Source organism: Halichoeres trimaculatus, unplaced genomic scaffold (assembly GCF_033239565.1).
Source record: "Halichoeres trimaculatus isolate MK-OKI-2021-1 unplaced genomic scaffold, fHalTri1.1 fHalTri1_scaffold_3, whole genome shotgun sequence".
Classification (NCBI taxonomy): Eukaryota; Metazoa; Chordata; class Actinopteri; order Labriformes; family Labridae; genus Halichoeres; species Halichoeres trimaculatus.
In genome coordinates this window covers 7,835,607-7,851,622 of record NW_027437181.1, presented here as the reverse complement: position 1 = coordinate 7,851,622, position 16,016 = coordinate 7,835,607, and the positions used below count along the sequence as shown (strand labels likewise).

At 43.1% G+C, this 16,016-nt stretch overlaps 1 protein-coding gene across 2 annotated transcripts in view; it reads right to left on the bottom strand.

Annotated features, from left to right (window-relative positions):
- Window positions 1-5,723: 5,723 nt before the first annotated feature.
- plekhg4 (pleckstrin homology domain containing, family G (with RhoGef domain) member 4) overlaps window positions 5,724-16,016 on the bottom strand; it is a 56,908-nt gene continuing 46,615 nt past the window's right edge. The window contains exons 13-24 of one of the 2 annotated variants that reach the window (XM_074666341.1): window positions 11,553-12,493; window positions 11,222-11,471; window positions 10,970-11,059; window positions 9,337-9,561; window positions 9,068-9,238; window positions 8,789-8,969; window positions 8,583-8,699; window positions 8,353-8,494; window positions 8,169-8,269; window positions 7,877-8,031; window positions 7,668-7,727; window positions 5,724-6,035 (exon numbers count right to left, since the gene is read on the bottom strand). In XM_074666341.1, coding sequence (XP_074522442.1) covers window positions 7,689-7,727; window positions 7,877-8,031; window positions 8,169-8,269; window positions 8,353-8,494; window positions 8,583-8,699; window positions 8,789-8,969; window positions 9,068-9,238; window positions 9,337-9,561; window positions 10,970-11,059; window positions 11,222-11,471; window positions 11,553-12,493 — 2,412 coding nt within the window. In that variant the 3' untranslated portion in view covers window positions 5,724-6,035; window positions 7,668-7,688. Of the gene's footprint in view, window positions 6,036-7,667; window positions 7,728-7,876; window positions 8,071-8,168; window positions 8,270-8,352; window positions 8,495-8,582; window positions 8,700-8,788; window positions 8,970-9,067; window positions 9,239-9,336; window positions 9,562-10,969; window positions 11,060-11,221; window positions 11,472-11,552; window positions 12,494-16,016 lie in introns of both variants that reach the window. The other variant, XM_074666340.1, reaches the window with a different exon arrangement.

Here is a 16,016-nt window from a genome sequence, read left to right as displayed (position 1 = left end):
CTTTAGCAAACTTACCAAATCTGATCTTTGTTACCTGTGAGTGTTGGTGATATCTTTGCAGATTTGCAGCAGTGGAGGAAGCTTCTAAAAAGTTGTGCAATTGGACAAAAAGAGTTTTCAAAGTCTGAAGAAGAGCAGGACACCTTCTCTTAAATGAATCAATTTGATCATTAGTCCATGTGAAGAAACTGAACAGGATCTAAAATAATCATCACTTCCTGTTTCCTTTTTTATTTTGAAAGTCTTCTTAAAGAATTCATAGATTTATATCGTTATTCTATTCTTTAAATGCAGTATTCACAGTTTAATTCTAACTATATGAATGTGAAGGATCAATCATTAAGCACTGAGCATCATCCTACCTTTATATAAGAAACTATATATACAGAATATATATGTGATATTTATATTATTTTCAGAAAAGTCTTAAAGATGATCTGAGTGTTTGAATCCAGAAATAGAGACGAATTCATCCTGAAAGTAGTTTAAAAAAAAAAACATAGGAAAAGGTGAATAGACTGACGTGATGCGTTCACTGACCAGGATCAGCTCTGAAATCATCGTTGCCTTTTCTCTCTCCTCTTTAACAGCACTGTGTTGATTTGATTTTCCGTCATGAAGAAGGATTTTTACAGAACGTTTGTTTGGATTCTTATTTTTGTATCAACCTGAAGGATTTCTATCTACGATGTCTTAAAACAGTTTGATTCATGTGCAGCTTCAACCCGTCCACACCTCTGTTCTCTGATCTCTTCATGTTCAACATCATGAAGTTTAAATTCACTCAATCACAGAAAAGGTTGTTATGACTGAAACACACCTGCTTTAAAACAGTGGATTTAACCTTTAACTGTGTGTTTAGTTTGAAATGCATCATTAATGCAGAAGTGTGTATGTCTTTGATTAGTTCTTTAACTTGTGAAGTTGATCAGTGTGTTCGTCCAGCCTTAAACAGTCTGTGCAGTTTAAAGGAAATAACTTCCTGTCGCCTGAGCTGATCCAGAAACATCTTTTATTCTACACATGAGCAGTGACGCTGCTAAAACATGTCACAGCTTTGAAAATGATAAAGGGTTTTAATCAATAATGTATTATTCTTAATGTAAGAAAATACTGTCATATTGTTTCCCCTTCTTTATGAATAATTTTAGGAGAAAATAAATGTCATTTTTGCAGATTAACATAATTATAATACAAAATATATTTGAACATTTAAATAAGAAATAACGGATGGAGTTGTGCTGTGTCATTGGGACAACGTCTCTATTGGCAGGAAGTAGGAAAAGTGATTATAAAGCGTTGTATCTACCAAGTGGTCTGGTATGGATTAGCACAGTTTGATAAGGGTTTTTTTTTTCCCTGTTATAATTTGGGTTTTTTCCTGCCTTGAATGAGAAAGGAGAGGACCGTGGACAGAGCAGGAAAGGGGGCGTATGGAAGCCCATTTCTACCATTTAAAGAAAAAAAGACACAAAAAAGTCAAAATTATGAGATAAGAAGTCATTATTGTGAGATTTAAAGTTATAATTATGGGGTAAAATGTCACGATTTTGTGAAAAAAAAAAAAAAATCTAAACACATTACAATAGTTATGTAATGTGTTTAGTTCTTATGACACCAGATTAACAAACACAACTATTAATTACGCTAATATTCATCTATCTATTCATTTGTTGAAATAAATTACCTTGTTTAGGGTTGCATATTGTTTACAGATCTACATATACACGTACAGTGATGCACTAAGAATGAAGTAATGCAGAAACTACAACCCAAGAGCACATGAATCTCTTAATATGAAATTATTATCTCACAACTATGACTTTGTATCACATAATTTTTACTTATTATCTCATAATAATGAGTTTTAATCTCATGATGTTGATTTTTTTTGTCATTGGCAACAATGGGCTTCCATTGAAGTGAGAGTGACTTAAGAGAAAAATGCTACATGCTGAAATCAAACCTGGGTCGCCCATTCAAGGGTGAACTCCACGGGGCGCAACTTAGACCGCTGGGTCTAACTTAATCAATTCCTCTCAGATCTGTGCTCCTGGTTCGGGAAGTTCCTCCCCAACAATCAGCAGATTACAGTATTTCTAGCCTCATCTTTTGAGATTGGATTGGTGTGCCTGGCACCCCAACATAAGGGGACCAAAAAGTGAGATGGTACTGGTTGTTTTTTTTGGGGGGGGGGGGACCTTTCCCGATTTTGGTCAAAGAAAACACCACAAAATGTGTGCTGAACTGAGATGAACCAAACTGAACAGCTTGGTGGAAACAAGGCTTAAAGCAAAGTGGGACACCTGGTGACCCTAGCTCAGATTTTGTTAAATTTATCCTACAGTTGTCATCAGGAAAAGCCACACATTCTTCCAGTTCATCCTCAGCTAAAACCTACACAGGAGCTTTACCAAAACTCGAATTGATTTTAGAAGTGTCAGTTTACCAACAGTTTTAAGGAACTCATATTGCTTGCAAATTCTCTAAGTTTGTGTTTCTGTTAAATAAAACTGTGTCATGTGAACGATGCAGGAAACTGATTTCTCTTTCCTGATCGTGTCCGGTCAACTTTTTCGTTTCAAACAGACAAACAGTTTGCCTAAAGCAGGAGAGAACAAAAACCATTCCTGAAACATGTTCCCTGATCTTTAATTTCAAATGCAACACTCTTAAGACCTCATTTTAAACTTCAGGTGTGTAGAATAAATCCTGTCTCTGGGTCGGCTCTGGTCCTGATGCCTTGATTCTGCCACAGGAACATCCTCCTCCTGCTGCTCCTCCTCCTCCTCCTGTGTGTTTGTTTACAGACACCCTGCAGCAGTGTTATTATTATTATCATCTTAAAGATTTTTTTAGTCTCCTTGCCTTGCTGCACTTTATGTTCTGTCTGTTCGCTAAAAAAGGTGCTTTTATGAACCGTCCTGTGGAAACATTTCAAACGTCTCCTGTGCAAAAAAACAAACTCATCCACTCAGTGGAGCAGTTTGTTTTGTTTCATGTCCGTCCTCTCCGCTGCTTTTTCCTGAATAATAAATATTTAGTGCTCACTTTTTACAGATTAAACCCCTGAGTCAAATAGTCATTCACAGCAACAATCAGTGTTTGTTTTACTGTAAAAACTTGTTTTTATTTTCTCTGCACTTTTTGATAAAACATGGCTATGCAAACACAAACTCCTGGTTCTTGTCAAAACATTTGTGGGTTTAAATGTGTGAACGGACAAAATGTGTCGATTCAGAGATCAGGAGGAAGTGAATTCAGAGGAACAAAAAAGTTTTAATTCTGTGTTTGTCAGATTGTTCAGCTTTGGTGATTCATGAAACATGAGGAGCAGAAACATTAAGGACAGGTGTACAAGGACAGATGAAGGCTCTGACCTCAGCAGCCTGATGTTTACCTTCTTTTAGAGAAAATAAACCATGTGACCCCGAGTTGACCCCACTTTGACCTTTGCCTTGTTATGATGATGTGATCATATGTCTCATTTCCTGCTCTGTGATCAATAAACAGTTTTTTTTATCAATTCCTCTCAGATTGATTCTTGCCTTTGATGTAGTTTATAAATCTGTAGCTCCTGCTCTCTTCCTGTGGGGGGCAGTAGAGTTTCTGATCGGCTAAATACGGTTCAAGTTTTGTGTAAATCCCGTTAAACAGTCATGAAAAGTTCACTTTCTCAGCTGTAGCACCCAGTTTCGGCCAGCAGGGGGAGTCTGCAGCTCTGAAGAATCCAGGTCCAGGATTGGGTCTATGTGTAGTTTTCTAAAGCCGCGTTTCCACTAAGTACAGTTTGGTTCCAGGCTGAACCGATCCGCTCTCAAAGGGCGGAGCTACGACACTGCAGAATGCCGATTGGTCGGTAGAATCGTCACTTCCCGTGCCTTCCATGTTTGAATCTTCAGATGACTTTGCTAAGAAAAACTGACTTTTAAGACAATGAGTGGACTACTGAATGTTCCTTGGACTACCGTCGAGGTCCAGACCTTCTTTGGCATCACCGACGAAGAGGTCGAGCAGGGGGAAATAGACAACGCCGTGAGGAACGCGAAGTTGGTCTGTGACGATAATTCTCCAGCAGTTGAAGTACCTAAAAAACACAAGTCATCAGTACTTTTAATAAATCACATTGAATACATCAGTTGTGCTGTGTGCTTTGTTTCTTTCAGCCCTAGCCCTCAGTTAACTTGCATTGCAAAGTGCATTAAGTCTTCGGAAATATAAACATTTATGTCTGTAACCGGCGCTCGAGGTAGCTTGTTTACGTTCCCTACAGCTGAAAGGAGGAGGGGGACGGAGCGCACTAGCGCTGCGCGGAAGGATACATGACCAGTTAGTTAGGTCCGGATAAATGTTTATATTTCCGAAGACTTAATGCACTTGAAAATTATTCTATGTAGCATACTCTTAAACTGTGGTATTACTTTTTGATTTTAGTTCTTGTAGGCAGAGAAAATAGCCTTTGAATCTGGTACGGTATTTCCCTGTTAGTGCCTATTTCCTCGTCACCAGCGATTACAGTTTGTGTCTTACTGTTAGTGGTCACATAGAGCTCATACAACCCCACTTCAAAAAAACTGAACTTTCCCTTTAACGCTTTAGGTAGAAAACTTGTACAAACACTTATGAGGAAATACACTGTTTCACAAGAAATGAAAGTATAGCTTACCCTTCTGCGTCGTCGTTTCTGTCGAGTTATTGTGCTGTTGTCCACATCGGACGTCTTAAGAACCATCTCCCAAAGTAGTCTTGTTTTTTCGGCTGTGTTTCTTCTCGCAGCCCGCAGCCTTCTCTCGAACAAAGCCTGGTTGCGATTTGTAACAAAAATCCACATGTCGATCATAAAGAAGAAAAGCCACTGCATGTCCTCCATCGCTGCTGTTTGTTGACTATGTCGCAATTTGTTCTTCGCGGGATTCATTAGCCGGGTACACTGTGTCGCGCTGATGTGACGTCACGTTATTATAACAAATGCGGTTTACGGCATCCGGCTTACGCGCCGCCTACCACGAGAGGGCGCGGTTTGCTATGGTGCACACGCAAACGGGATCATCAGGCTTGACCGCATAGATAAATTATATATATATATATATATATATATATATATATATATATATATATATATATATATATATATATATATATATATATATATTCCACAATTTTCTTCTCCCTTTCTTCCCTCCCTTCTTTGAGATGTTTCAGTTTGTTGATGTCTTGTGGCAGTGTGCTCAAACTCACCAGCAGAGGGCAGTGTTTCTCAGGTTAATCCATAGAGACCTCTGTTTTCAGCTGCTCAGAGTGATGACGAAAATAAAAAAGTAACCCACAGTTTGAGAGTTAACAAAAAGAAACACAACCTTAAACAGAATAAAAACTCTTTGAATTCAATCTTATAGATCAAAAGTCCACCTCACACTGGCCTCCACTCTCATTTCACTCTGCTCCTGATTGGTTAATGGGCACAGGTGAGCTCCATCAGCTACAGGCTGTGAGAGAGGACACACAGCACCAACATGAAATAGACATCATGGGTAACATGGAGCAGAGCCGAGTCTCTGTGAGTCCAAAGAGGAGAAACTCTCCGACTGGAGCAGAGAGGAGTTTTTAATTCAGTCTGCACAGAGTGAACGTTCAGAGGTGAACGAATATTAATTAACATGGACGAAAGTGAGATTTGATCAGTTTGAAACAAACTCATTTATTTTCAAGTAAGAAAAGTAACAGCAGACACTCAGCTGTGTTATATTTACACACATGTACAAAGAACTCCAGCTTGCTGATCCTGGACCAGCTCCGATCCACAAAACCTGGACTCTTCACAGCCGGGACGAGCCACACATTCAGAGAGCACAGACGGCAGCTGTGAGGAGTCGAACTACAGACAGACGAAGTTTAATAAACTCTAACAGTATTTACAGAAGAAACTCTACTGGAGCTCAACAACAAGAACACAATGATCCAAACAACAGAATCCATCAAAGGGGGCTCTTCAGGTCTGGGGGGGAACGCCAAACTGCAGCCGGAGACTCGTCGACCTGAGACACAAATAGAGAGGGAGAGTTTGATTAAACGACGAAGGTAATCTCTGGGATTAACTGCTCAGAAGATTGTCTTACAGGTGATAACGTTTAAAGTGAAAAAGTTTTAACCTTTAGAAGTTTAATGACCAAATGTTTTTTTCATTAAACTGAGATTTTATTTGTTTCGTCACTTTTTCAGATATAGTCTGTCTACACCGTAGACTGTATATAGAGTGGACAGCGTGGCTCTGTCATTTATCATTCTACGGTTTTGAAGCCAAAATACCGCCGTCTCGGGCGCCACCATTGTAGCAATTTGGAGCCAGAGTCTGCGCAGTAGAGACAATGAGGGATTCTGGGAGAAACTGAATGGAGCTGGAAGACAAAAAAATATATATTTTTTTTCTTTCGAGAGTCTTATCACTTCCTGATTCTACCTCCCTACATATTTTACAATCCCCGAAAAAATACACGAGAACGGCAGCTGTCAATCATCGTTAAACGTTACATAAAGCCTTGTTTTTAACCTCTTATAACTAATGAAAACGAAACTTTTCAGAAAAAAAGAGGACTTGGATACAAGACAGCCAAACAATATCTTCAAATCACCACAACAATCGGACGTGAGAAACATTTCTGCGAGGTGTAATAATTTTTTAAAGTTCGACCACAGCCTATCTGGAATGACTGGAGAGCCAGATTTTTTAACCTGTACTGCAGCCAGTCACCAGGGGGAGCAGATTTTGTGGAGACCTCACTTCGAGCTGAGCAAGTGGACGTCAATTTTTTTACAGTCTATGGTCTACACACAAACACATATGGAGTGTTCAGACTGATTATTAACATTACTATCCTTCAACACTCTGAGACGTCACTCGAGGGCACAAACCAGGTCCTCAATTTGGGATTAAAGCTTTTTGCACACCAGACGCACAAATGTTTTTCCCATAAATTATTTTTTCTAACCTACTGTTTTTTAATGCAAGCTTTAACACCAGCAGCATTATTTTACAGAGAAAAATTGTGGCTATGATTTTTTCAGACTGAGGTTGGTTTTTCCAAAGTTTTGCTCGCAACCACATTCGACCAGTCAAAACACTCAATGTTGATACGTCACATACTAAAACATTCAACATAGTGTACCGCTTGATTGTGTTCGTGTCCCAGCACCCAGTTTTTCACGACGAAAGACATAAAAACTAAAAAGACAACGACTAGAGGAGAATAATTGTGGATATGAATATGAAGCCTCCAATTTTTTCACAATTTCGTGCTGCTTATTCGCTTCGCTGTTGGAGTGCAAAGCCCTTAGGCTGTCCAGCATGTGCCCAAAACACAGATTGATATCACCGTCTTCTTTTTTTTAAATCTAGAGTGATTGATTAATTTCATTTAAAGGGACAGGTTCAGAAAAAATGTCAGAATTTAACCAAAAGGCTTGTTTCCAGAAGAAGAATAAGTTTTTTTTTTGTCTGTATTATTTCTTCTCTTTCTCGTTTTATGTGGGGAAAATTGAAGTTAGAGCGCCCTCTGCTGGACAAGAAGCTGTCAGAGGCTCACTAACATCTGTAGTAAGATTTCAAATGTGAAAACTTAACCAAACATTATGAGATTGATGAGATGCTTTAGAGAGATGCATTCACTTACAAGTCCGTCAGGTCGGCTGACTCACACGATGGTGGCGGGGCTGATGACCGGAGCTGTTTTCTGCAGACAGACAGAAGAAGAGATGGAGGAAGAGACGGAGGAAGAGACAGAGGAAGAGAAGGAGAAAAAGACAGAGGAAGAGACAGAGAGTTAACACGAGCTCGCATTAGACTGAAAGACCAGAATGTGTCTGAGCTCCCTGCACTCACCGGTGAAATGTACTGGCTATTGAGGTGCTGTTTGTTGGAAGAGGAGCAGGAGGAGGAAGAAGAGGAGGAGGAAGGCTGGCTGGTGGGGCTGGGCTCCTCTGGGAGCGCCTCCTGGAGGTGTGAGGAGACGCAGCCGCTGTCGGAGCCGGTGGAGCCTGAGAGACAGCGAGACGATGAGCCTGAACTCTCTGTGGCTGAGAGGACGACAAAGGTCAAAGGTTTGACATAGACCCAGGTGCATTATGGGGGATGTAGGAGCCAGAGCTGTGATGCTCAGAGCATCTGTACTTACTCATGGAGGGTTGACTGCTGGTCTCGTGCTCCTGCTCGTCCTCCTCGATGCAGGAGGTGATGAAGGAGCTCTCAGCAGCAGGGGAGGAGGACAGGGTTTGACTGAGGAGGAGGAGGAGAAAGAGAAGGAGGTGTGAAAGCTGTGTCATGTTGAAGTGAACAGAGCAGACAGGTGTGTGTCGTACCTGTACATGTGCAGGTTGAGCGGCCCCAGCAGGCTGGATGAGGAGGGGCCACAGGCTGCGGGGTCAGGGGTCGCCATGCCTCGTTTGAACGGGTTGGAGTGATCAAAGACAGAGACGGCGATGGACGCCCGTGTTCTGGCACCTACACACAAACACACACACATATTTAATCATTTGATCATCACAAAGGGGTCTAATGAAATCAGACTTTTATTTTGAGAGGTGGTGACCTCTGCTCTTCATAATGTAGTGAACGGCTCGGTCGCTGATGGCAGCGTCGCTAGGCTGGATGTCCAGAAATGGTTTGTTGCCCACCCCCATCGACACCATCTCCTTCAGACGCATCTCTGAAACAGGACAGGAAGTGATGTCACTAAAGAGGAGGAGGAGGCGCGCTCTCAGTAAACAGACGTCCCTGAGGTGTGTGAGTCCGTACCTTTGTTCTTCGTGGCCTGCGTCCACAGGATTCGAGCGATGTCACTGGTCCAGGCGTGTTTGACGTCAGCAGATGGCGCCTGGAGGATGAAGGTCAGGTTCTTGGACGTCCTCCTTCTGAACCAGATCTCAAAGCGGAGCCCGTTGTCCCCGGCAGACTCTGTCAGACCCACGTCAGCTGTCTGGAGGAGGAGGAAGAGGAGATCAGTCTGAGTCAGACCTGAACCTGGACGGACTCTTCGTGGATCCTCATCCTCAAGTGGATCTTGATTGGCTTTACCTTGAAGGAGTTTTTGTAGATGAAGACGTCGAGTCCTCCCTCCATCTTCTTCGGCTTACTGAAGAGGACGAGCTCCTCGAACAGGAAGACGTAGCGCTGACACTTCCTCCTTCCCGTCCAGACAGTGAACTCATCCTGACGGATCAGCTGACCTTGCTCCTTCAGGTTCACCTGGACAACAAGGACACACAGACGTAGGAGGAGGAGTCAAAGATCTCCTTGCGTGAGGAAGAGGAGGAAGACTATCACACTGTGGGGTTCAGACTCACGTCACAGTCTCTGATGGCATCCATCGCAAGCAGGTCATTGCCATGGCGGAGCTGGAACTTGACCATGCTGGTGGCAGCCTGCAGCGCGGCGTGCTCGGCTTCCTGAGCTCCGCCCACTTCCTTCATGAGGTCGGTGAGGAGGAGAGCGTATTTACTCATCCTCTGGATCGGCTTCAGCAGGTAGGACGACAAATCCATCTTATCCCCCAACTCCACCTGCTTCCTCTGCAGGGAGGAGAAGGAGGAGGAGAAAGAGGAGGAGGAAGAAAAAGATAAAGAAGGAAGAGCGAGGCAGGGAGAAAGAAGAGTAAGGGAGAATAGTTAAGAAGAGGGAGAAGAGAGAAAGGAGATGAAGGAGAAGAAGAAGAATTTGGGAGAAGGACAAATCAGAATAAGGGGTACGAAGAGGTGGGAAGTAAGAAGGTGGTCAAGAAAGGTGAGAGCAGGGAAGAGATGGAGGAGGAAAAAAGAGAAATGGCACCAGATGTGATAAAAGGAAGAAATGGAAGATGAAGAGGAGACATTCAGTCAATCAACAGGGTAGATACTTAAATCCTAAGGTTAATTTCGATACCTTTTTAAGACTAATAAAAAACTTTTTAAAAAGTTTTAGACCTCATGGCAACTTTAAGCTGATGTTAGTAACCCATCTTTAACAGTTGTAGTTTGCATTTTAACAGAAGTGAGGTAAACTGAGAAGGAATAAAGCCTGAAAGAATAAATGAAACCAAGGGCAGATTAATTGACATTCCCATTCCCACAACAACTAACAGCAGTTATTCGAGGCTAACTAGCTAAAAAAACAAGAGCTTATTTCATCATTATCAAAATTTAGGAAATGTGCCAGAGATTGTGTGATTTGATTTTCATCAGCTTCTCTGTGTCCATCATCGGCACGTCATTGATGACATGTAAGCAGGGGGCTCTGAGGCGATCTAGACGACTCGCGTGGTTTATTTTCTGAAATCCTGCATCTCCATCTTGACAAGCTCTAATGGCTTACATTTTCACCAGATGCTTAACAGCCACAGAGTAAAATAAATGTTCATGGGTATTTTTGGAGTCAAGGCATGAATACAGGGGTGCACCGATCACAATTTTCTGGCCAACCACCGATCTTTAAAAAGCCTGACTTGCAGATACTGATATGGGCCGATACCGATTTGTTTTTTATAACTGACAGCGTATAACTTAAATGTTCCAATCTTGTTTTATTTAAAATCATCGAACAAAACCTTTGAAACAATAGAATCTTAATGTTTACACCTAAACAACCAATATAGTGTCCTGCGTTTTAGGTCTCAGAGCAAAAAGCGACAATGGCTGGCTGTCAGACCTTTCTGGAGGTAAACAAGATCAGTTTCATATGTTAGGATGGGCAGATCACTGATCCCCCAAAATTAAGGAAATCAGCACCGATTTAAAATAAATAAAATTTAAACCCTCATAAAACCATGATTAAGACTTTTTAATACTTTTAAAGGGCCTTAACTTTCCCACAATTTATTTGTAAATTTTTAATACTTTTTAAGACCCTGCAGACACCCTGGTTAACTGTTCTTCAACTTTTCATTATCACATTCAGACATTGGGATGTTTAAAGTTAAAGGTCGTGATGATGATGAGTCCTCACCCTGAAGAAGGAGTGTCCGTGCAGAGCGAGCAGTGCGTCAGACTTCGGTTTGTTCTTACTGTAGAGAGCGTAGAGACTGAACTGCTCCTGCTGCTCAACACAAAACAAAACAACATGTTTACAAAGCAGAACATCTTCAGGCTGTATCCACAGAAGTGTGTGTGTGTGTGTGTGTGTGTGTGTGTGTGTGTGTGTGTGTGTGTGTGTGTGTGTGTGTGTGTGTGTGTGTGTGTGTGTGTGTGTGTGTCGTACATGTCTGAGGAAGCAGTGCGGCACTCTGAGCGGGTGTTTCCAGCACGCCTCCAGCTCTCTCAGGAAGAACTGGCTGTGAAAGTCCAGAAGTTTCTCCAGGTTCCCAAACACCACGGAGCGTTTTCCCCGCAGGTCCTGAGGGAGGTCGGCTCGGTCCATCATGGGGAAGTAGTGACGGATGACGTAACTCAGGGAGCGTACGTACTCCCTCTCTGTGGTCACCATCTCCTCCACGACGTGCCGGAGTTTACTGCAAAAACACAAAATCAACAACCTCAGATTTTCACATTCGGTTGGAACAGAAAGTGTTAGAACTAGGTTGATGACCCACCTCCCTCTGGGTCTGGACTCTGTGGCCGGGCTGCCGTTGGTTCTGGGTGTACTGGGCGTCCCTGGATTGCGTGCCCCTGTCCCTGCCCAGCCCTGAGTCCCCGTCCTGGGGCAGAGTGTGCGGTCAGCTGCCTCAGAGCTGCTGACTTCCAGACCGCGGATGAACACGCCTGTGTTTCCTCTGCGCACCGGCTCGCTCAGAGCGCGGGGGTTTGGCCCGTAGCGTGTCGGCTCTGGGGTGGAGGGACAGTCGAAGCTCTGAGTCTTCCTCAGCTGCTGCCGCCTGCAGGAGGAGAAGGAGGAGGAGGACGGGGAGGAGGCTAAAGAGGGGGTGAAGCTGTGACAGGAGCCGAGGCGGGGCAGACTGGGACCCGAGGAGCAGATTTCCACTTTATCAGACGCCTCCTCAGAGGAGGGGCTGCGGAACAGACGCTGCAGGAGGGGAGTGTGTTGGGGGGTGACAGTGGAGGAGGCGATGGGTGAGGAGGTGATGGGTGAGGAGAAGGAAGTGCTATGAGAAGGAGCTGATGTCTCCTCCTCAGGGGGGCAGGAGGATAAGGACGAGGTGGACCGATCAAACACCCCTAAAAGTCCTGAGAGGGATCTCCTGGAGGAGACTGAGTTCCTGCTGATGTTGGAGTCAGAACGCTGTCTGTGGGCGGAGTCTCGTGTCCTGAGCGCCGCCTCCATCTTTCGGTCGAACATCTTCTTCGTCTCCTGGCATTTGGACCAGGCGAAGGTCCACTGACGGAGGCCTCGCTCGCCGCGCAGCTCCTCTGCCAGTGCCTTCATCTCCTGGAAATGGGCATCGGGGATTGGTGGGTGCTGGCGCTGATAGTCCTCCAGGCAGCCAATCACAGACTGGCATTTGTCTGGCAGCGTGCACTCCTCCATGCTGACTCCAGCTAGGTGACGCATACCCTCCAGCGCCCAGCCATAGGCCTGCAGACAGAGAGGAGAGGAAGCTTCAGATCAGGACATCATAACGAGGGGGTGTGTCCTCCTGTTAACCTCTGACCTTTGACCCTGAGGCGTGACACTCAGTTACACTAACAGCAGCAGGAACATTCAGTCTTCAGTCCCACATGTTCAAACCCTCTCAGACCTCAAACCCTGATGTCTGTGCATTTTTTATTAACCCCAACATAAACTCCAAACAGAACGAGCTGAAACAAGCTCATCGCTGTAGAGCTGTAGATATTTTTCAGCAACTTAAACTTGGAAATCCTGCAACATAAAAAAAGAGATGCCAACAGACTTTGGAGCTAACAATTCTACTTAGAGTTAAAATGCTATGAATGGATGTTGAAATGGAAAGCAAAAAATCAAGAGTACTGTGAGATGACTGAAAATCAAGAGGAAATATGCCCTGAAATGTCCAAATTGAAAATCCCCATGTTTAGAAAAATCACAAACATGCTCTAATACTTGAAAGCATTTGCTCGATGTCTGTTTATGCAAGGCACAGTCTTTTGCATGGAGAATATTCAGCCTGTGCTGTTTTTGATCGATGTTGTGATTTGTTGACATCTGAAAGGAGACGAGCTCTAGAGACAGAACCGTGTAAGGCCTGTCGTAACTGTTTCTAAAAGCCACAACAGCTTTGAGGGAGAAACGGCAAACTGACTGCTCCCCGGTCTTCAGCATGAAGACGGCAGAGATAGAGCTGTGTTTGAGCTTTAAAAGGAGCTTGTTCACTGAGGACTCTGAGCGGGATGCATCCTTCTTAAACAGCTTTAGATCAACATTAAATACTGATCTGATGAGGAGATTATGGCACATACGTATATCAGACTAACCTAGGATGAATTCCCCAGGACTACTCTTGTGTTTAAACTGTTGTAAACTGGATATCCACTGACACGTTCTGCTAAAGGTCACCAGTTTACAGGGTCACCCTTTAAACTATCTATTTTTGTCTTTTTGTTTATTTATAATTCAGTCATCAATGCTGTTTTTGTTCCTTGTTTAGAAATTGTCCTAACTTTTAAGTGTCTCAAAAGGAAAAAAAAGCGGGAAACTTTTGTAACTTAACTTTAAACTTTGAGATGCCTGATGAAACCATGTCTTCCTCCTCTTTCTTTGATACTCCACTATGCTTCAACAGGAAACCAACATTTGCACTGAGCAGAAACAAATGGTGGGAAGACATTTGGGTGTTTGTGTATGTCTGGAGAAAATGCATGTGGGTTTGCATCCTCTTCTTTCTCTAACAGCCTGAAGCAGCTGGTTAAAAAACAAAGCACTGAGCTGCTCATGGTTTCAGAGCTACCAATCAGCCAGCTCACATTGATGCATTTTGTGGTTATGGCATGGACTGAATACAGAAGTTTAAATCAAGTTGAACCCTCAGGAAGCTGATCCTCAGACTGGGTTTTGTTCTGGTTTGTTCCCTCAGAGTTCCCGTCTCTGTAACAAACTTCTGGTCGTATCACTGTGAGAATCTCCTCCAGACACGCTTCATTTATTCTGTATGTGCTGTTTGAACAAAGATCCTGTTCAGGCATGAAACACAGGACAACTTAAAGAAACCCACTCTGCTTCAGATTCACGGTGGGATGATGGCCGGAGGTGTGTGTGTGCGTGTGTGAGTGTGTGGTTCGGTCTGTTAGTGGTCCAACAACAAACAACCGGAGAGACAGAGAGGAGGGCAGAAGATGACATCACCCTCCACGTTGGTGAAGCGAAGGCTTTGAAGTTTGTGCGTTAATGTGTGTATGAGTTTGTGTGTGCGCGAGTGTGTGAGTGTGAGTTCAAGCGCCACAAAGGAGCCGACCGCCGACCTCCTTTTTGTCGCGGCTGAAGGAGGAGGAATGTGAGGAGGGGGGTAAATGAAAGAGGAGAGGCCTCCTCCTTTTCTGCACTGATGGACTGAAAGAGCTTTTACCCTCCTCACAGACAACCAACACATTACCTCACCACTGAAACAGCACACACACACCCGTGCACTAAAACACACACACAAACACACATGTTTACTCAGGTTATTTACACAGACTAACATTCACTTCCTCAAGGAGAAAAAGGCTGAAAATTCAGCTTCTCTCCTCTCAGAGACACAGCGTTTGAAACCAATTTTGTCCTGAAAAGCAGCTTTCAAACTTTCAGGGAGCATATTTCCAAAAGCAGGGGGGGTACCGCTGATGGTGTTCAAACTGACAACGTCCTTAAAGCTTCTTTTAACACAGTGAGTGCTGTATTTAAGAAGGTGTACAAATTTATTTATGAATGATTTAAACTCCTTTAAGAGAATGTAAGAAGATGATGACAACATCATCTGCTGTACGTCCTGATTCTGAATTATGTCAACTTACATTCATCTAGAATTTCTTCCTTAACTCTTAACCTGCTCCATGGGGTACCTTGGTAGAGAGAATGACAGCTGGGTTTTCCTTTCATAAAAATGGGAAATCACGGTATCTCCTCAATAGTTTGTTGCCAAATAGGAGCTTGGACAAAGTTATACAGCATACCATTAGACTGACACTGAGGGGAACCATGAGACAAGAAACAGAAACTAACTTTTAAGTACTGGCCCTAAGAGTTGATCCTGTAAATCACAGAGACACTAAATTGCTGCTTGAAATAGAAACAGATATGGTACCGTGAAACAGAATTGTATGGCACCTTGAAACAGATTGTATGTGAGGAAACCCTGTTACTGCTATGTCAAGGCACCTTGATACACAACCTACAAGTTTTTTAAAGTATGATTTCACCAGACACCAGAGGGTACCCTTAAAAACACTTGGCAATTCTGACAACAACAAAATAGCAGACTGACTGATTTAACTTAAAACTGTAAGGTACCCTACCACGGACATAGGATGATACCTTTAATAAGCTACTGAAAAGTAAGCCTTAGATTCAGAAGGGTTACCCTTAAATATATGCTCAAGGTACCCACTAAATGAGATGCTATGTGGGGCCTTGGAAACAGCAAACAAAAGGTACCAGAAAACCAACACTGAAGGAACATTTTACGTACTGACCCTTTGAGTAATCTTGTAAAAGTCACTAAATTCTACATCACAGGGATGTGAAAACAAAAAAAGATAGCTATAGTGTATTAACGTGTACTCTGATGCAGCTACTCTGGGGTACCTCAAAACACAATGCAGGTTTTTCAAGAGATAATAACACCACAACGCAAAGGTAACCCTGAAAAGGACATCTTACAATAGTTTGAAAAAGAAAAAAGGAAGGGTACCTTAAAATAGAACCTAAAGGATGCCTTTAACCAGACACTGAAGAGTTACTTGATGCACACTCTAAGGGGTACCCTTAAGTAGATGCTTAAGGTTTCCTTTTAACGAGATGCTTAAAGGTCCCTTGAAATAGTGAGCAACTTGAAAGCTGAAAAAGTGTACCTTACAACAGACCCTGACAGCCATCTTCAAGGTGCTGACCCTAAATGGTTTCTTGAATTAAAAGCAATATAGTATGTTAAAAGGTACTGTGTTAC